The sequence below is a fragment of the Mus caroli genome, unplaced genomic scaffold (assembly GCF_978045245.1).
Source record: "Mus caroli unplaced genomic scaffold, Mus_caroli_1 scaffold_18, whole genome shotgun sequence".
Classification (NCBI taxonomy): domain Eukaryota; kingdom Metazoa; phylum Chordata; class Mammalia; order Rodentia; family Muridae; genus Mus; species Mus caroli.
The window spans coordinates 56,413,498-56,435,279 of NW_028227273.1; the positions used below are offsets into that span (position 1 = coordinate 56,413,498).

A 21,782-nucleotide genomic window follows, 5' to 3' on the forward strand; every position below is an offset into this window, starting at 1 on the left:
AGGCATGGTGATTCCACCAGAGGTTCTTTTATCCTTGAGAAGAGTTTTTGCTATCCTAGGTTTTTTGTTATTCCAGATGAATTTGCAGATTGCTCTTTCTAATTCGTTGAAAATTGAGTTGGAATTTTGATGGGGATTGCATTGAATCTGTAGATTGCTCTTGGCAAGATAGCCATTTTTACAATGTTGATCCTGCCAATCCATGACATCTGCAGGAAGCAGGGTCAGTTCTCCTGCATTGATGCCCTCTGAGTCATCTCAACCCCACTCATACATCCAGCCTACTCCACTGTGCAACCCAGTCAAGGCAAAGGGCCTACTCTCCCAATTGTTGCATCCTCATCTGTGCCCAATCAACCAGGGCTAGCTCTACTATGCAGCCCACACAAGGTACAGGGCCAGTGCTCCTGAAATCCTCAGCCTGAGGAACAATGCCAGCTGGTCTGCCCTCTTGACCAAAGAAAAAACTCTCCCAACTGCCACAGGTGAGGACAGTGAGACAGCAGACAACATCCATGCTGCCCGGCCATCTCACAGCAGAGGACTGGAGTAGTTAGCTCTCCAATGCTCTTGACCTTGGGGCTGGATCACTTTGCCCTATCCACAGCTCCAATGTGGTGCTAAGGTGAACTGCAGGGCCTGCTCTTCCAAGTGTTACAAGTGGAGAGGGGAAGGAGGAGGATAGCACCTCTATCCACACCCCACCTCATGGCAGAGGAATGGTGGGACCAGCTCTCCCGCCTCACACACAAAACCACTTACTGTAGTCCCCACCCCCAGGGTCAGCTCTCCTGTGCTGTTCAGGCCAGATACACTATCCACTCTCCTCAGTGCTGCAGTTGGTGAGGAGCTATTCCTTTTTTATGACCCCTTGGTAGCTTCAAGAACTACACCTGGGCCACCATACAGCTGACCAGTAGTGGTAGGATCAGTTCTCCCACATTCGTGTTGTCAGGGCCAGCTCACCCTCACCCACACCTCCACCACCAGGGCCAGCTCTACTGTGATTCCTGGGAAAGGTTCAGGGCCTGGTCTTCCAAATATGAAAGCTGCTGAGATATGGGGTCACATTTAAAAGCACTTCAACCAGTAAGGGGCAGAGCAACTTCTGTACAGCACTAAAAATCTAAATGGTACTGCGCCATTACACTGAAAGTGATGTCTCCATGTTCTCTAGTGATAATATGGATCATGGACTTTGATACCACCTACTGCTGCTGCTTTATCAAGGATCCACTTATGATCCTCAATAGCACCTCAGGCTTGAACCTCATCAAGGCCCCAAGTGGCAGGACTGGCCAATCACAACAGGCCACTTTCTCCACCCTTGAGTCTCCAGTTCCATCTCTCTTCATAACACACAAGCTGCTCCATTTCTTTTTCTCTTTCATCTGCACACCACATACTTGCACATTGTGGAGGTGACTGCTGCAGACAACTACCTTGGATGGTGGGCCCCTGAATTAATTCCTCTGATTGACCTTCAGTGATGAGGTGCCAGGTAGTGTCAATGGCTCACATGTGCCAAGCACTTGAGTGCAGGACTTTGGGTGCCAGAGTAGCTCTACATTATGGTAGGCAGAGCTCTGTGTGTCTATGTCCCACCCATGCTGAAGGGCAGGTCTCTGGGCATCTTTCCCCATCCTCACCTGAGGCATGGCATAATGCAGATCTCTGTCTTCCTCCTCCCATGCTGCACCACCTAGATTTGATTTGATTTGATTTGATTTGATTTGATATGATTGATTTTTATGTATCCTAGGCATAAAAGAATTTTGGCCACCAAGCCAAACATCAACCTTGGATGAACAAACTGACATTTGCTCTGCTCCTGACTCATATAAGAACCATACCACCGCCTTCTGGTCCACTTGAGTTTAAGGGTGCCTTGCCAGAGGAGTCTCCGGACACCTGCAAGGACCCGCACAGGATTCCCCATGGGACCCTAAGACCTCTGGTGAGTGGAACACAGCTTCTGCTCCAATCCAATTGAGCAGGACCTGAGACTGCATTAACTAGGGAAGCAGGCAACCCGGCCTCTGCTGGGGCACAAGTCCCTTCCGGTCCACTCAAGCACTCCGGTGCCTTGCCAGTGGAGTCTCCGGACACACTCAAGGACCCACACAGGATTTCCCACGGGATCCTAAGACTTCTGGTGATTGGAACACAACTTCTGCCAGGAGGCAGGTTTGAAAACCAGATATGTGGGCAGCTTCCCTGCAAGAATAGAGCTTGCCTGCAGAGAATACTCTGACCACTGAAACTAAGGAGAGAGCCAGCCTCCCAGGTCTGCTGATAGAGGCTAACAGAGTCTCCTGAGGAACAAGCTCTAATCAGAGACAACTATAACAGCTAGCTTCAGAGATTACCAAATGGCGAAAGGCAAACGTAAAAATCCTACTAACAGAAATCAAGACCACTCACCATCATCAGAACGCAGCACTCCCACCCCACCTAATCCTGAGCACCCCAACACAGCAGAAAATCTAGACCCAGATTTAAAAGCATATCTCATGATGATGGTAGAGGACATCAAGAATGACTTTCATAACACACTTAAAGAAATACAGGAAAGCACTGCTAAAGAGTTACAGGTCCTTAAAGAAGAACAGGAAAACACAACCAAACTGGTAGAAGTCCTTAAAGAAAAACAGGAAAACACATCCAAACAGGTGATGGAAATGAAAAAAACTATACTAGACCTAAAAAGGGAAGTAGACACAATAAAGAAAACCCAAAGTGAGGCAACGCTGGAGATAGAAACACTAGGAAAGCTCTCTGCCTCTGCTTCCCCAATACAGGATGTTTCCACCTCCATTGTCAGCCACAAGCATTCTTGACTGCTGAATCATTTCTTCAGTCCCTCAAAACTGTTTTGAAAAAAGTAGGAGCCTCAGACCAGCACTGGGGTAGCTAGGGTGCAGGGTCAGCTGACACTCGCCAGCTACCCACAACACCTGCCACAGGATCTTAAGACTTCTGGTGAGTGGAACACAGCTTCTGCTCCAATCCAATTGTGCATGGGACCTGAGACTGCATTAGTTAGGGAAGCAGAAAACCGGCCTGAGTAGGGCCACAAGACTCTTCAGGTCTGACCAGCACCTGGGTAGCTAGAGCACAGGTTTGGCTGAAACCCGCCAGCTACCCAGGACACCCGCCACAGGATTTTGAGACTTCTGGTGAGTGGAACACAGCTTCTGCTCCAGTCCAATCCCGCGGGACCTGAGACTGCTTTGGTTGGGGAGGCAGAAATCCGGCCTGAGTAGGGCCACAAGCCTCTTCCGGTCAGACCAGCACCTGGGTAGCTAGAGCGCAGGGTCTGCTGACACCCGCCAGCTACCCACAACACCCGCCACAGGATTTTGAGACTTCTGGTGAGTGGAACACAGAGTCTGCTCCAATCTTTAAACAGTGACAAGGATAACAACTAATCCAAGAGATTACCAGATGGCGAAAGGTAAACGTAATAATCTTACTAACAGAAACCAAGACCACTCACCATCATCAGAACCCAGCACTCCCACTTCGCCCAGTCCAGGGTACCCCAACACACCGGAAAAGCTAGACCCGGTTCTAAAAGCATATCTCACGATGATGGTAGACGACATCAAGAAGGACTTTAATAACACACTTAAAGAAATACAAAAGAACACTGGTAAACAGGTAGAAGACATTAAAGAATGAGCACAAAAATCCCTTAAAGAATTGCAGGTGAACACTGCTAAACGGGTAGAAGACATTAAAGAGGAAGCACAAAAATCCATAAAAGAATTGCAGGAAAACCAGACCAAACAGGTGATGGAATTGAATAAAACCATCCAAGACCTAAAAAGGGAAGTAGAAACAATGAAAAAAACCCAAATTGAGGCAACACTGGAGATAGAAACCCTAGGAAAGAAATCTAGAACCATAGATACGAGCATCAGCAACAGAATACAAGAGATGGAAGAGAGAATCTCAGGTGCAGAAGACTCCATAGAGAACATCGGCACGACAATCAAAGAAAATACAAAATCCAAAAAGATCCTAACTCAAAATATCCAGGAAATCCAGGACAAAATGAGAAGACCAAACCTACGGATAATAGGAGTAGATGAGAATGAAGATTTTCAACTCAAAGGACCAGCAAATATATTCAACAAAATTATAGAAGAAAACTTCCCAAAACTAAAGAAAGAGATGCCCATGAACATACAAGAAGCTTACAGAACTCCAAATAGACTGGAACAGAAAAGAAATTCCTTCTGACACATAATAATCAGAACAACAAATGCACTAAATAAAGATAGAATACTAAAAGCAGTAAGGGAAAAAGGTCAAGTAACATATGAAGGCAAGCCTATCAGAATTACACCGGATTTTTCACCAGAGACTATGAAAGCCAGAAGGGCCTGGACAGATGTTATACAGAAACTAAGAGAACACAATTTCCAGCCCAGGCTACTATACCCAGCCAAACTCTCAATTACCATAGATGGAGAAACCAAAGTATTCCACGATAAAACCAAATTCACACATTATCTTTCATGAATCCAGCACTTCAAAGGATAATAACAGAAAAAAAACCAATACAAGGACGGCAACCACGTAATAGAAAAAGCAAGAAGGTAATCCCTCAACAAACCTAAAAGAAGACAGCCACAAAAACAGAACACCAACTCTAACAACAAAAATAAAAGGAAGCAACAATTACTTCTCCCTAATATCTCTTAATATCAATGGACTCAACTCCCCAATAAAAAGACATAGACTAACAGACTGGGTACACAAACAGGACCCACCATTTTGCTGCTTACAGGAAACTCATCTCAGAGAAAAAGATAGACACTACCTCAGAATGAAAGGCTGGAAAACAATTTTCCAAGCAAATGGTAGAAAGAAACAAGCTGGAGTAGCCATTATAATATCTGATAAGATTGACTTCCAACCCAAAGTCATCAAAAAAGACAAGGAAGGGCACTTCATTCTCATCAAAGGTAATATCATCCAAGAAGAACTATCAATTCTGAATATCTATGCGCCAAATACAAGGGCAGCCTCATTCATTAAAGTTACTTTAGTAAAGCTCAAAGCACACATTGCACCTCACACAATAATAGTGGGAGACTTCAACACACCACTTTCACCAATGGACAGATCATGGAAACAGAAACTAAACAGGGACACAGTGAAACTAACAGAGGTTATGAAACAAATGGATCTGACAGATATCTACAGAACATTTTATCCTAAAACGAAAGGATTCTTCTCAGCACCTCACGGGACCTTCTCCAAAATTGACCACATAATTGGTCACAAAATAAGCCTCAATATATACAAAAATATTGAACTTGTCCCATGCACCCTATCAGGTCACCATGGACTAAGACTGATCTTCAATAACAAAATAAATAATAGAAAGCCAACACACACGTGGAAACTAAACAACACTCTTCTCAATGATACCTTGGTCAAGGAAGGAATAAAGAAAGAAATTAAGGACTTTCTGGAGTTTAAAGAAAATGAAGCCACAACATACCCAAACTTATGGGACACACTGAAAGCATTTCTAAGAGGAAAACTCATAGCTCTGAGTGCCTCCAAAAAGAAACTAGAGAGAGCACACACTAGCAGCTTGACAACACATCTCAAAGCTCTAGAACGAAAGGAAGCAAATTTACACAGAGGAGTAGACTGCAAGAAACAATCAAACTCAGGGGTGAAATCAAACAAGTGGAAACAAGAAGAACAATTCAAAGAATCAACCAATCAAGGAACTGGTTATTTGAGAAAATCAACAAGATAGATAAACCCTTAGCCAGACTCACTAGAGGGCATAGGGAAAGTACTCTAATTAACAAAATCAGAAATGAAAAGGGAGACATAACAACAGACCCTGAAGAAATCCAAAACACCATCAGATCATTCTACAAAAGGCTATACTCAACAAAACTGGAGATCCTGGATGAAATGGACAAGTTTCTAGACACATACCATGTACCAAAGTTAAATCAACATCAGGTTAATGATCTAAACAGTCCCATATCCCCTAAAGAAATAGAAGCAGTCATTAATAGTCTACCAACCAAGAAAAGCCCAGGACCAGATGGGTTTAGTGCAGAGTTCTATCAAACCTTCAAAGAAGAACTAATCCCAGTTCTTCACAAACTATTCCACAAAATAAAATCATAAGGTACTCTACCCAACTCATTCTATGAAGCCACAATTACTCTGATACCTAAACCACATAAAGACCGCACAAAAATAGAGAACTTCAGACCAATTTCCCTTATGAATATTGATGCAAAAATCCTCAATAAAGTTCTCGCTAACCGAATTCAATAACACATCAAAACAATCATCCATCCTGACCAAGTAGGATTCATCCCAGGGACGCAAGAATGGTTCAATATACGAAAATCCATCAATGTAATCCATTATATAAACAAACTCAAAGACAAAAACCACATGATCATCTCGTTAGATGCTGAAAAATCATTTGACAAAATCCAACACCCATTCATGATAAAAGTCTTGGAAAGATCAGGAATTCAAGGCCCAAACCTAACCATGGTAAAAGCAATATACAGCAAACCAGTGGCCAACATCAAAGTAAATGGTGAGAAGCTGGAAGCAATCCCATTAAATCAGGGACTAGACAAGGCTGCCCACTCTCTCCCTGCCTATTCAACATTGTACTTGAAGTCCTAGCCAGAGGAATTAAACAACCAAAGGGGATCAAGGGGATACAAATCGGAAAAGATGAAGTCAAAATATCGCTTTTTGCAGATGATATGATAGTATACATAGTGACCCTAAAAATTCCACCAGAAAACTCCTAAGCCTGATAAATAGCTTCGGTGAAGTAGCTGGATATAAAATTAACTCAAGTAAGTCAATGGCCTTTCTGTACACAAAGGATAAACAAGCAGAGAAGGAAATTAGGGAAACAACACCCTTCTCAATAGTCACAAACAATATAAAATACCTTGGCGTGACTCTAACTAAGGAAGTGAAAGATCTGTATAACAAGAACTTCAAGTCCCTGAAGAAAGAAATTAAAGATCTCAGAAGATGGAAAAACCTCCCATGCTCATGGATTGGCAGGATCAACATTGTAAAAATGGCTATCTTGCCAAAAGCAATCCACAGATTCAATACAATCCCCATCAAAATTCCAACTCAATTCTTCAATGAATTTTCAAAAGGGCAATCTGCAAATTCATCTGGAACAACAAAAAACCTAGGATAGCAAAAACTCTTCTCAAGGATAAAAGAACCTCTGGAGGAATCACCATGCCTGACCTACAGCTGTACTACAGAGCAATTGTGATAAAAACTGCATGGTACTGGTATAACGACAGACAAGTAGACCAATGGAATAGAATTGAAGACCCTGAGATCAACCCACATACCTATGGTCACTTGATCTTTGACAAGGGAGCAAAAACCATCCAGTGGAAAAAAGACAGCATTTTCAACAAATGGTGCTGGCACAACTGGCAGTTATCATGTAGAAGAATGCGAATTGATCCATTCCTATCTCCTTGTACCAAGGTCAAATCTAAGTGAATTAAGGAACTCCACATAAAACCAGAGACACTGAAACTTATAGAGGAGAAAGTAGGGAAAAGCCTCGAAGATATGGGTACAGGGGAAAAATTCCTGAATAGAACAGCAAAGGCTTGCGCTCTAAGATCGAGAATCGATAAATGGGACCTCATAAAGTTGCAAAGATTCTGCAAGGCAAAAGACACCGTCAATAAGACAAAAAGACCACCAACAGATTGGGAAAGGATCTTTACCTATCCTAAATCAAATAGGGGACTAATATCCAACATATATAAGGAACTCAAGAAGGTGGACTCCAGAAAATCAAATAACCCCGTTAAAAAATGGGGCTCAGAACTGAACAAAGAATTCTCACCAGAGGAATACCGAATGGCAGAGAAGCACCTGAAAAAATGTTCAACATCCTTAATCATCAGGGAAATCCAACTCAAAACAACCCTGAGATTTCACCTCACACCAATCAGAATGGCTAAGATCAAAAATTCAGGTGACAGCAGATGCTGGCGAAGATGTGGAGAACGAGGAACACTCCTTCATTGTTGGTGGGATTGCAAGCTGGTACAACCACTCTGGAAATCAGTTTGGCGGTTCCTCAGAAAATTGGACATAATACTACCAGAGGATCCAGCAATAACTCTCCTGGGCATATATCCTGAAGATGTTCCAACCGGTAAGAAGGACACATGCTCCACTATGTTCATAGCAGCCTTATTTATAATAGCCAGAAGCTGGAAAGAACCCAGATGCCCCTCAACAGAGGAATGGATACAGAAAATGTGGTACATTTACACAATGGAGTACTACTCAGCTATTAAAAGGAATGAATTTATGAAATTCCTAGGCAAATGGATGGATCTGGAGGGCATCATTCTGAGTGAGGTAACATATTCACAAAGGAACTCACACAATATGTATTCACTGATAAGTGGATATTAGCCCAAAACCTTAGGATACCCAAGATATAAGATACAATTTGTTAAACGCATGAAACTGAAAAAGAACGAAGACCAAAGTGTGGACACTGTGCCCCTTCTTGGAATTGGGAACAAAACACCCATGGAAAGAGTTACAGAGACAAAGTTTGGAGCTGTGAAGAAAGGATGGACCATCTAAAGACTGCCATATCCAGGGATCCATCCCATAATCAGCTTCCAAACGCTGACACCATTGCATACACTAGCAAGATTTTGCTGAAAGGACCCAGATATAGCTGTCTCTTGTGAGACAATGCCGGGGCCTAGAAAACACAGAAGTGGATACTCACAGTCAGCTATTGGATGGATCACAGGGCCCCCAATGGAGGAGCTAGAGAAAGTACCCAAGGAGCTAAAGGGAACTGCAACCCCATAGGTGGATCATTATTATGAAATAACCAGTACCCCAGAGCTCTTGACTCTAGCTGCATTTGTATCAAAATATGGCCTAGTTGGCCATCACTGGAAAGAGAGGCCCATTGGACTTTCCAACTTTATATGCCCCAGTACAGAAGAATGCCAGGGCCAAGGGGAGGGGTGGGTGGGTGGGGGACTGGGGGGGGGGAGTGTATTGGGGAATTTTGGATAGTATTCGAAATGTAATTGAGGAAATTACCTAATTAAAAAAAAGAAACCCTAGGAAAGAAATCTAGAACCACAGATGCAAGCATCAACAACAGAATACAAGAGATGGAGAGAGAATCTCAGGTGCAGAATATTCCATAGAGAACATTGGCAAAAACAATCAAAGAAAATACAAAACACAAAGGATCCTAAATCAAAACATCCAGGAAATACAGGACACAATGAGAAGACCAAACCTACAGATAATAGGAGTTGATGAGAATGAAGATTTTCAACTTAAAGGGCCAGAAAATATCTTCAACAAAATAATAGAAGAAAAATTCCCAATACTAAAGAAAGAGATGCCCATGAACATACAAGAAGCCTACAGAACTCCAAATAGACTGGACCAGAAAAGAAATTCATCCCAACACATAATAATCAGAAGAACAAATGCACTAAATAAAGATAGAATATTAAAAGCAGTAAGGGAGAAAGGTCAAGTAACATATAAAGGCAGACCTATCAGAATTACACCAAACTTTTCACCAGAGACTATGAAAGCCAGAAGAGCCTGGACAGATGTTAGACAGACACTAAGAGAACACAAATGCCAGCCCAGGTTACTATACCCGGCCAAACGCTCAATTACCATAGATGAAGAAACTGAAGTATTCCACGACAAAACCAAATTTACACATTTTCTTTCCACGAATCCAGCACTTCAAAGGATAATAACAGAAAAAAAAAAAAAAACAATACAAGGATGGAAATCACGCCCTAGAAAAAGCAAGAAAGATATCCCTCAACAAACCTAAAAGAAGACTGCCACAAGAACAGAATGCCACCTCTAACAACAAAAATAAAATGAAGCAACAATTACTTTTCCTTAATATCTCTTAATATCGATGGACTCAATTCCCCAATAAAAAGACATAGACTAACAGACTGGCTACACAAACAGGACCCAACATTCTACTGCTTACAGGAAACCCATCTCAGGGAAAAAGAGAGACACTACCTCAGAGTGAAAGGCTGGAAAACAATTTTCCAAGCAATTGGTCTGAGGAGCCAACAAGCTGGAGTAGCCATTCTGATATCGAATAAAATCGACTTCCAACCCAGTTATCAAAAAAGACAAGGAGGGACATTTCATACTCATCAAAGGTAAAATCATCCAAAAGGAACTCTCAATACTGAATATCTATGCCCCAAATACAAGGGCAGCCACATTCATTAAAGACACGTTAGTAAAGCAAAAAGCACACATTGCTCCTCACACAATAATAGTGGGAGACTTCAATACACCACTTTCACCAATGGACAGATCCTGGAAACAGAAACTAAACAGGGACACAGTGAAACTAACAGAAGTTATGAAACAAATAGACTTAACAGATATCTACAGAACATTTTATTCTAAAACAAAAGGATATACCTTCTTCTCAGCACCTCACAGGACCTTCTCCAAAATTGACCATATAATTGGTCACAAAACAGGCCTCAACAGATACAAAAGTATTGAAATTTTCCCATGCATCCTATCAGACCACCGTGGACTAAGGCTGATCTTCAATAACAACATAAATAATAGAAAGCCAACTTTCACGTGGAAACTGAATAACACTCTTCTCAATGATACCTTGGTCAAGGATGGAATAAAGAAAGAAATGAAAGACTTTTTAGAGTTTAATGAAAATGAAGCCACAACATACCCATACCTATGGGACACAATGAAAGCATTTCTAAGAGGGAAACTAATAGCTCTGAGTGCCTCCAAAAAGAAACTAGAGAGAGCACACACTAGCAGCTTGACAACACATCTAAAAGCTCTACAAAAAAAAGGAAAAAAATTCACCCAAGAGGAGTAGACAGCAGGAAATAATCAAACTCAGGGGTGAAATCAACCAACTGGAAACAAGAAGAACTAGTCAAAGAATTAACCAAACAAGGAGTTGGTTCTTTGAGAAAATCAACAACATAGATAAACCCTTAGCTAGACTCACTACAGGGCACAGGGACAACATCCTAATTAACAAAATCAGAAATGAAAAGGGAGACATAACAAGAGATCCTGAAAAAATCCAAAACACCATCAGATCCTTCTACAAAAGGCTATACTCAACAAAACATGAAAACCTGGACGAAATGGACAAATTTCTGGACAGATACCAGGTACCAAAATTAAATCAGGATCATGTTAATGAGCTAAACAGTCACATATCCCCTAAATAAATAGAAGCAGTCATTAATAGTCTCCCAGCCAAAAAAAAAAGCCCAGGACCAGATAGGTTTAGTGCAGAGTTCTACCAGACCGTCAAAGAAGATCTAATTCCAGTTCTGCACAAATTGTTCCACAAAATAGAAGTATAAGGAACTCTACCCAACTCATTCTATGAAGCCACAATTACTCTGATTCCTAAACCACAGAACGATCCAACAAAGATAGAGAACTTCAGACCAATTTCCCTTATGAATATTGATGCAAAAATACTCAATAAAATTCTCGCTAACCGAATCCAAGAACACATTAAAGCAATCATCCATCCTGACCAAGTAGGTTTTATTCCCGGGATGCAGAGAAGGTTTAATATACGGAAATCCATCAACGTAATCCATAATATAAACAAACTCAAAGACTAAAACCACGTGAACATCTCGTTAGATGCAGAAAAAGCATTCGACAAGATCCAACACCCATTCATGATAAAAGTCTTGGAAAGGTCAGGAATTCAAGTCCCATACCTAAACATGATAAAAGCAATCTATAGCAAACCAGTAGCCAACATCAAAATAAATGGTGAGAAGCTTGAAGCAATCCCACTAAAATCAGGGAATAGACAATGCTGTCCACTCTCCCCATACCTATTCAACATTGTACTTGAAGTCCCAGCCAGAGCAATTCGACAACAAAAGGAGATCAAGGGGATACAAATTGGAAAAGATGAAGTCAAAATATCAATTTTTGCAGATGATATGATAGTATATATAAGTGACCCTAAAAATTCCACCAGAGAACTCCTAAACATGATAAACAGCTTCGGTGAAGTAGCGGGATATAAAATTAACTCAAACAAGTCAATGGCATTTCTCTACACAAAGAATAAACAGGCTGAGAAAGAAATTAGGGAAACAACACCCTTCTCAATAGTCACAAATAATATTAAATATCTTGGCGTGACTCTAACTAAGGAAGTGAAAGATCTCTATGATAAGAACTTCAAGTCTCTGAAGAAAGAAATTAAAGAAGATCTCAGGAGATGGAAAGATCTCCCATGCTCATGGATTGGCAGCATCAACATTGTAAAAATGGCTATCTTGCCAAAAGCAATCTACAGATTCAATGCAATCCCCATCAAAATTCCAACTCAATTCTTCAACGAATTAGAAAGAACAATCTACAACTTCATCTGGAATAACAAAAAACCTAGGAGAGCAAAAACTCTTCTCAAGGATAAAAGAACCTCTGGTGGAATCACCATGCCGGACCTAAAGCTTTACTACAGAGCAATTGTGATAAAAAAAAAAAACTCCATGGTACTGGTATAGTGACAGACAAGTAGACCAATGGAATAGAATTGAAGACCCAGAAATGAACCCACACACCTATGGTCACTTGATCTTCCACAAGGGAGCTAAAAACATCCAGTGGAAGAAAGACAGCATTTTCAACAAATGGTGCTGGCACAACTGGTTGTTATCATGTAGAAGAATGCGAATCGATCCACTCCTATCTCCTTGTACTAAGGTCAAATCTAAGTGGATCAAGGAACTTCACATAAAACCAGAGACACTGAAACTTATAGAGGAGAAAGTGGGGGAAAGCCTTGAAGATATGGACACAGGGAAAAGATTTCTGAATAGAACAGCAATGGCTTGTGCTGTAAGATGGAGAATTGACAAAGGGGACCTCATGAAACTGCAAAACTTCTGCAAGGCAAAAGACACAGTCAATAGGACAAAAAGACCACCAACAGATTGGGAAAGGATCTTTACCTATCCTAAATCAGATAGGGGACTAATATCCAATATATATAAAGAACTCAAGAAGGTGGACTCCAGAAAATCAAATAACCCCATTAAAAATGGGGCTCAGAACTGAGCAAAGAATTCTCACCTGAGGAATACCGAATGGCAGGGAAGCACCTGAAAAATGTTCAACATCCTTAATCATCAGGGAAATGCAAATCAAAACAACCCTGAGATTCCACCTCACACCAGTCAGTGGATGCTCACAGTCAGCTAGTGAATGGATCACAAGGCCCCCAATGGAGGAGCTGGAGAAAGTACCCAAGGAGCTGAAGGGATCCACAACCCTATGGGTGGAACAACATTATGAACTAACCAGTACCCCCGAGCTCTTGACTCTAGCTGCTTATGTATCAAAAGATGTCTTAGTTGGCCATCGCTGGAAAGAGAGGCCCATTGGACATGCAAACTTTATATGCCCCAGTACAGTGGAACGCCAGGGCCAACAAAATGGGAATGGGTGGGTAGGGAAGTAGGGGGGAGGGTATGGGGGACTTTTGGGATAGCATTGGAAATGTAATTGAGGAAAAGATGTAATTTTAAAAAAAAGTAAAAGCTGGAGTCAGGAGAAGGGGAGGCAAGAGAACAACTAGGGACAGAATACGGTCAAATTATGCTATATACATGTGTGAAAATACAATGAAACCCAACTGCCACTAAAGAGAAAAATCATAATGTAATAGATATGTAAAAACTGTTCTCAAAGACTAATTTGTGACCTGGGGAAAGTTCCTGTTGTAAAGTCAAGAAAAGAAAAGAATTACAGAATGTCTGTGTTAACACTAAAAAAAAAAAAAAAAGAACCATAAAAACCAATAAGGTGTTTCTTTGCCCATTGCCACAAGAGCATACTGTTCTTTATAAAGTAAGATATATGGATACTTTATGGAAGCTTTATATGCTGAGAGCAAGAAACTGTGCTGCACAGCTCTCTTTGTTCTGTGAAGCTGATTACAGTATAAATGAAATTTAAGAATGAAAGGACTATGGATGGTGTGTGGAAGACTTTTAAAGGTAGCATGGAACAAGACTGTGTAGAGAGGTAATTTTACCTCATAAGTAGTATGACATACATATACATGAAAGTAGATGGAGAATGGGAATTGAAAGGAAGATGGCTGGGGGAAATGAGGGGATACTTTGATATAGATATATGTGGCTGTCTCCATGAGGTCTAATTTGGAATCTATGGAGGTGAGGTTGTATTTGGGATTTATTGTGTGAGAGAAACCTAAAGAAAAACATATGGAAGAGCACATCTGACTATGAGAGAATCTCAGCTATGAACATTTGGCAGCATTAATATTTTGAAAATGCCTATACTTCCCACAGAAATTCATGTATGGATTTTGTGCTGTTCTCATCCAAAGCCAGGGATATTTTGAATAGAGATAAACAGGAAGAAACTTCATATAGAGCTTGAAAAGACCCTGAAGGGCCAACAATGGGGAGAAAGAACAATGTTGGAGGCGTTAAATCTTTGATTCGGGCTACTCTAAGAGAAAACACAACAAAGATGTTTCTAAGACAAAACAAAAGGACCAGTGAGATGCAATAGAGGCCACAGAATTTAACATGAATGTCCAGAATTATTAAGTTTTCTTCTTTTTAACATGTGTATACAACATAGTTGAGTGTGTGAGAGCACATGTGTCTTTGTATTTGTTCATTTGCTTATGGAGGTATAAATTTTATGTTGGGTATCTTCTTAATCATTCACCACTTTATTGAGGCAAGGCCTTTCCCTGAGCCAAGAGCTCTTTAACATGGCTCATGTAGCTAGCCAATTTTCCCCAGGAATGTTTAGTCTTTGCTTCCTGAGTATTGTAGTTTCAGGTTGCCAACATTCAAGTATGGCTTTTAGGAGGGTCTTGAAATTAAAAACTATATTGTTCATACTTGCACAGCAAGTACCATATCCGCTGAGCTATCTCACCAGCCAACATTGAATTATCAAGACAGATGTCGTTGAAAAGAGAGACTAATTAGCAAGTGACACTAAGGAAACATGATATCATTCCACAGAAGATGGACAGATCTCCAGTCAGTCATAGTGGTATATTTCTGTAACTCCAGCACTTGGGAGATGAAGACAGGAGAATAAAAATGAGGAAGACTATTCAATACCGCATAAAAACAACATATCTTCCATCAATTAACAATTTTTATATCCATTTTTTCCATGGAATTTGCAGTGCACTTCCAGGAAATTTGTATTGGTGGTGGAGTGAATTAAAAACTCTAAAGAGAAAAAAGAAAATTGACTGTATTGACGTACATGGCCACATAGACCTCTGTTGTTCATGTACCTGAAACTACAGAAAAACTAAGGGAAAAAAACAAGGAGCACAGAGGAATTGTGCAAGCACATTTCCCCTACGGCAGGTGTGAAAAAATTAATTTTCTCATCTATTCTGCTCAGCCTGAGGGACAAGCTCCCTTGGGACTTTTATGACTAGAGCTCAGTCTTCTTAGAGTGCTTGCAGAATGTCAGGATGGTAGAGAGGTGTCGATAGATGAAGACAAGGCCAGACATACAGCATGAAATGTCACTTCAAATATTTCCAAACTTGTACAATTTCTGCACATGCTCATGAAAAAAATGTTTTTAACAGTCAGTCAGGTAAGAGAGCGAATTAGGATTAAAACGCCCCAATCTTTAGTCTGTCTGTAACATTAGACACCAATGGCAGGGTTCAATCTGATTGCCTTTCTAGTGATGGACTCCTCACTCTGTATGAGGATCAGGAAGCTTCCTTGGCTTCTTTCGTTCATTGCATTGTACTTGGTTCCTGTTTGGAGAATATTTAGTTTTCCAAATCTGAAATTTCTAAATATAGTAAGTGTGGTGTACAAGAATGAGTTCTGATTGTACAGAGAAGTCTAGTTAATAGTTTTCATTAGTCTGTAAATAATATCCCTATATTTGTTTTAGTGCTATCATTTTGAATTCTGGCTCAGAGAATGATAAATATATTTTGCAATGGGGCTAGGTTTTAAACATGTATTTCTGTTGTGTTTATAAACACATAGAAGAGGCATCACCATGAATTGTTTGAAAGCAACCCTTGACAGAATTACAGAAGTGGTAACCCCATTTCTCAGAATGTCTTCCAGCTATCAAATTTAGAATCCTCAAGATCCTTATTCGTGTTCCCCAGCTCATTAATTATTTTCTTCATCTGGTTATCTCTAAGGTTTGGGTGATTCCCCCTTTGTAGGACTCATACTAGTGTCAGCCTCTGTTCAACTCCACTGCAGATAAGGAGTTCCCTTGGTGGCTCCAAGCAGCATGGACCCTCCACACAGTTATTTTGATTCTTCCTTTTGAACAGTGAGTCCAGGGCATCTTTAATAGAAAGGAACCAGAAGAAGCTACTTCTCAAACCTATGTCTGCTCTGATCAGTGTTATTTAGGAAGGTAATTCAGGTACTTTCCTAATATATAAGAGAAGAGAAGAGAAGAGAAGAGAAGAGAAGAGAAGAGAAGAGAAGAGAAGAGAAGAGAAGAGAAGAGAAGAGAAGAGAAGAGAAGAGAAGAGAAGACTTAAAAAGTCTTTTAGTAAACTGTGAAAGTGTAGTAAAATATTAAATGTTTTATAATTAATTTACTCATAATTACTTAAGAATTTTACCTTCATTGAGAGAAACACCATTATTTTAATTAATTATGGTCTTAAAAACAAAAGGATATATTTTTACAGAAAATGAGTTTTGAAAGAAAGGAATAGAGGGATTGTATTTGAAAAAAGAGGCAGACTAATACAGAAAACATATATTTAGATGATAGAAGAGCTGGACAATTTCAGCATCTGTGGAGAAAATTGAGATGAGGCAGACAGGCTTCTGGAATCTCAGAAGAGAACACAGCTACCACTGGCACAGTGATGGAGCTAGAAGAGAGGAGAGGAAAGTTCTTTAGTATCTGACAAGTGAGCTTATTTTAAGATAAGTGTAATAAGGGACCCAAGAAGCTAGACCACAAAAAAGACAGGATTTCAAGTTTGCTAAAGTGAGTACATATTCGTTGCTGCTGGTGAAATGAGGGAGGGACTGCAGAGGATACACAGGGAGAGCTTTTCTGTTCCAGGGTCTCTGGGATTGAAAAACACACCTCAAGACATCTAGAAAAACAGAAGCACAAAAGGCACAAGTCATAATGCAAGGTAAGTTAGATGGCAGAGCAACACAAGTCTCTAGCCCCAGCACTTGGGAGGCTGAAGTAGGAGAATTGTACTTATATGGAGACTATGTTCCAATAAACAAACAAACAAACAAACAAAGGAAGAAGTCTGGGGAAAAGGCCCCATCTGTTAAGTGCTTACTATCCAAGCAGAAAAAAACAGGTATAGATCCTTAACACTCAGCAATAAAGAATGGGTGTGGTAACCTGTGTTTGAGTACAGAGACCTGGGGAAATAGAGGCAGGAGAATTTCTGGAGCTCTCTGTCAAGTCAACCTAGGAGAAATGGTGACCTACACATTAAGTAGGATACTGTACCTCAATAAATAAATAAATAAATAAATAAATAAATAAATAAATAAATAAATAAATTTAGAAAGATATCTGATATCAGCCAATTGTTTCTACATGTGCTCACATACCTTTAGAAATTTAACTTGAAAATACTTAATAGATAATATTTTAGGGAACTTGAAGTGCAACATCAAATATAGTTCAGAAAAATAAATGCAAATATCGTCAGACTCTTTGGCTATTGTGATCATATGCTTCCATGGTATTTCCTAGGTTGTGAATAAGAAAAAAGGCTATATAAGAACATTTCTATTTTTTCTACATTTTACATAGACAAAGTATAGTTACTGCTTTATTTAAAACATAGCTTTACTTTTCATTTTACACATTAAAAATTATTAATTATTCAGTTAGTTTGCAAGACAATGGATTTCCCTGTGGGATTTCTCAAACACACTTCATTTTCATTGACTTTGCTCCCTCTCCTGTCATCTCCCTATCTCCTTCTCTTATGTTGATCCCCTGGACTTCCTTTACATATTGTTCCACTGTTTTTCTTATTTCTTTCTAGAAATCTCTCCTTTTCCTAGTCACATTGTCCTCTTTCTAGTTTTGTGGTTTTAACCATGCTTACACCCTCTTGGATCTACATATTTAACTAGGACTGAATATAAGAAAGAACATAGGGTATGTTCATTTCTGTGCCTTTGTTGCCTGCCTAACATCATAGAATTAGTTCCATGTATTTTTCTGCAAAGACATAATTTCATTTTAATTTACAGATGGATAAAATTTCATTGTGTATATGTACGAAGTTTTCATTCTTCCTTGCTACACAATGAGCATCGAGGCTGATTCATTTTCCTAACTATTGTGAATGCAGTAGGATTGAACATAGACATACAAGTATCACTGTAGCAGGATGTATAGTCCTTTGGGTTCATCCCAGGATCAGTATAGCTGGGTCATGTGGTGGTTCTACTTTTAATTTTTAGAGACACAACCAGCCTGATTTCCATGGAGGATGCACCACTATATGTTCCTCACCAGCATTTGTTGTCCTCTGCTTTCTTAATGAAGGCCATTAAGCCCGGAATGAGAGAAATGATAAAGTAAGCTAACTTGCATTTCTTTGGTAGCTCTGGAAACCAAACACTTTAAAATAACTTATTAGTCATTCATCTCTCTCTTTTTTGAGAAATGTCAATTTAGGTCTTTAGTCCATTTATTAATTACTAGAGTTTTCTGTGGTTAACATCTGCAATCAATTACATACTTTAGATATTAATCCTGTGCCTGAAGCATACCTAGAGAATATTTTTGCTAATTGTGCAGACTCTGTGGATAGCATCTTTGCTGTGCAGAATATTTTAATTTCATGTAATCACATTGGCCAATAATTATGGTGCTATGTTTCTTTTCTTTAAAGGGCCAGTGGTTGGAATGAGACAATCAACTCATCCTCCTCTAGTTAGAATCTTTCAAGTGTATTTACCTCCCAGATGTCTACCTGGTAGACTATTTAAAAGCTACTCCATGATGGAGCCAACTTAAACAAGAGATAAGGAGAAGATAGGGTCAAAATGGAAATGGTCACACAAAGAAAATATGGTGGGCTTGTTTTCTATTAAAAGTCACTAACTAAAAACGAAATTATTAAGGATAATGTAGTAAATTAGAAGATGTTTGATCACAACCCACAAGAGACATGTATTTAACATTGTAATTAAACATAATAATGGATAAATACCAGGAAAAAATTGAGAAGGCATCATGAAAAACAAAAACTACCTCTCAAAATATTTTGGTTATGAAAAGAAAATGTATGGCCAGAAGGATTGCTCAACATACAGGGTAGTATTACACACTAATTGTCCTTTCTTATAGGTGATGTCTAATCAAACCTCAGTCACTGAATTTCGCCTCCTGGGAGTCACAGATATAGAAGAATTAAACCCTAGTCTCTTTGTGATTTTCTTCACTATCTACTTTATCAATATAACTGGAAATGGAGCCATACTGATGATTGTCATCTTGGACCCAAGACTCCACTCACCTATGTATTTCTTCCTGGGAAACCTAGCATTGTTAGATATCTCCTATTCTACTGTAACAGTGCCAAAGATGCTACAGAACCTCCTCTCCACAAGCAAAGCTATTTCCTTCGTGGAATGCATAACTCAGCTTCATTTCTTCCACTTCCTGGGTAGCACTGAGACCATGCTGCTGCCACTGATAGCATTTGACCGCTTTGTGGCTATCTGCAGACCACTCCACTATTCTGTCATCATGAATCACCAGCTCTGTATTCACATGACTGTTACTATCTGGACCCTGGGCTTTTTCCATGCCTTACTTCACTCTGTAATGACATCTCGTTTGAGCTTCTGTGGTCCCAATCATGTCCATCATTTCTTCTGTGATATCAAGCCATTGCTGGATCTGGCCTGTGGAAACACTGAGCTCAACCTTTGGCTGCTCAATACAGTCACAGGCACCATTGCCCTCACTTCATTTTTTCTGATATTTCTCTCTTATTTCTACATCATCACCAATCTTCTCCTCAAGACCCGTTCTTGCAGCATGCTCCACAAAGCACTGTCTACTTGTGCTTCTCACTTCATGGTTGTTGTTCTCTTCTATGCTCCTGTTCTCTTCACATACATCCGTCTTGCCTCAGGCAGCTCTCTGGATCAGGATACAATCATCGCCATCATGTACAGTGTGGTCACCCCTGCTCTCAATCCACTCATCTACACCTTGAGAAACAAGGAAGTGAGGAGTGCATTGAATAGAAAGGTGAGAAGATGGCTCTGACCTGAAGAATCCAAAGAAGTCTGTTTCAGTGCAAATAACCAGGCAATGAAAAATTAAGATATATTTCTGAAATTACGATATGTTCTTATGTATAATAAATGTACAAATATATTTCTGACCAAATTGAATATAATGTCAAATATATCTAAACGTATTGATGTTTTAAAGCCAAGGGAGCTTAATTTGTGACCCTCTAGTCATAGAATTTGTTCACTGAATTTGATTTTGGCATATCAGTTGATGACATTGACGTGTAACTTACTGTAACATGTCATGTATGTACTTTGGTAGAGAAATTTGTGTATACTATCCATGTCTAGTATATTGATCATCTTTCAACTTCTGTTGTTTGGATGAATTATTATTATGCTTGCTTATTTTGAAGAATTATTAAAACTATGGATTCTCAATTTGAAAAGTTAGATGCGACCCAGCCGAGTGTATTCTGCACAGGCCCCAGTCTTCCGGCCACTTTCTCGGCCAGAGGAAAGGGGTCCGCCCAGCGCAGAAGCACTTACCCTGAGAATTGGCAGCAGACATCTTGGTTCCCGGACCCAGCCAAGTGTAATCTGCACAGGTGAGAGTACAGAATACAGAAGCTAAAAGCTTTTTGGATAGGAGGGAGCCACAGAGCTTCTAAGGCAGCCCTCTTTTCGGGCCCCAGACAGCTGGCCACTATACTGGCCAGAGAATAGGGTTCGCCTGGGCCAGGAGCACTTGGCCTGAGCATCGGCTGCAGACATCTTGGGTCCAGGACTCCTCCGAGAGTATTCTGCACAGGTGAGAGTTTAGAATACAGAGGCTAACAGCTTCTGGGACAGGCCAAAGCAACTCAGCTTCCGGACAGGTCCTGTTTTGGGCCTTCGTCTTCAGCCAGGAGGGAAGTCCTAACGCCAGATATCTGTGCACTTTTCCTGTAAGAGGAGAGCTTGCTTGCACAGAGTGCTCTGACCACGGAAACTCAGAGACAGTTAGTCTCCCAGGTCTGCTGATAGAGGCTAAAATAATCACCTGAGGAACAAGCTCTAAGCAGAGACAACTATAACAACTAGCTCCAGAGATTACCAGATGTCGAAAAGCAAACATAAGAATCCTACTAACAGAAATCAAGACCACTCACCATCATCAGAATGCAGCACACCCACCCAACCTAGTCCTGGGCACCCCAACACAACCGAAAAGCTAGACCCGGATATAAAAGCATATAACATGATGATGGTAGAGGAGATCAAGAAGGAATTTAATAACTCACTTAAAGAAATACAGATTTGCTCTTCCGGCCGGACCAGCACCGGGGTAGCTAGAGCGCAGGGTCGGGTGACACCTGCCAGCTACCCACGACCCCTGCCACAGGATTTTGAGACTGCTGG

At 40.3% G+C, this 21,782-nt stretch overlaps 1 protein-coding gene across 1 annotated transcript; it reads left to right on the forward strand.

The window, feature by feature from the left end:
• Positions 1-19,485: 19,485 nt before the first annotated feature.
• On the forward strand, positions 19,486-20,412 carry LOC110284312 (olfactory receptor 12D1-like). Its single transcript, XM_021150031.2, has one exon. It carries the CDS (start codon positions 19,486-19,488, stop codon positions 20,410-20,412), a length of 927 nt encoding a protein of 308 aa, XP_021005690.2.
• The last annotated feature ends 1,370 nt before the right edge of the window (positions 20,413-21,782 follow it).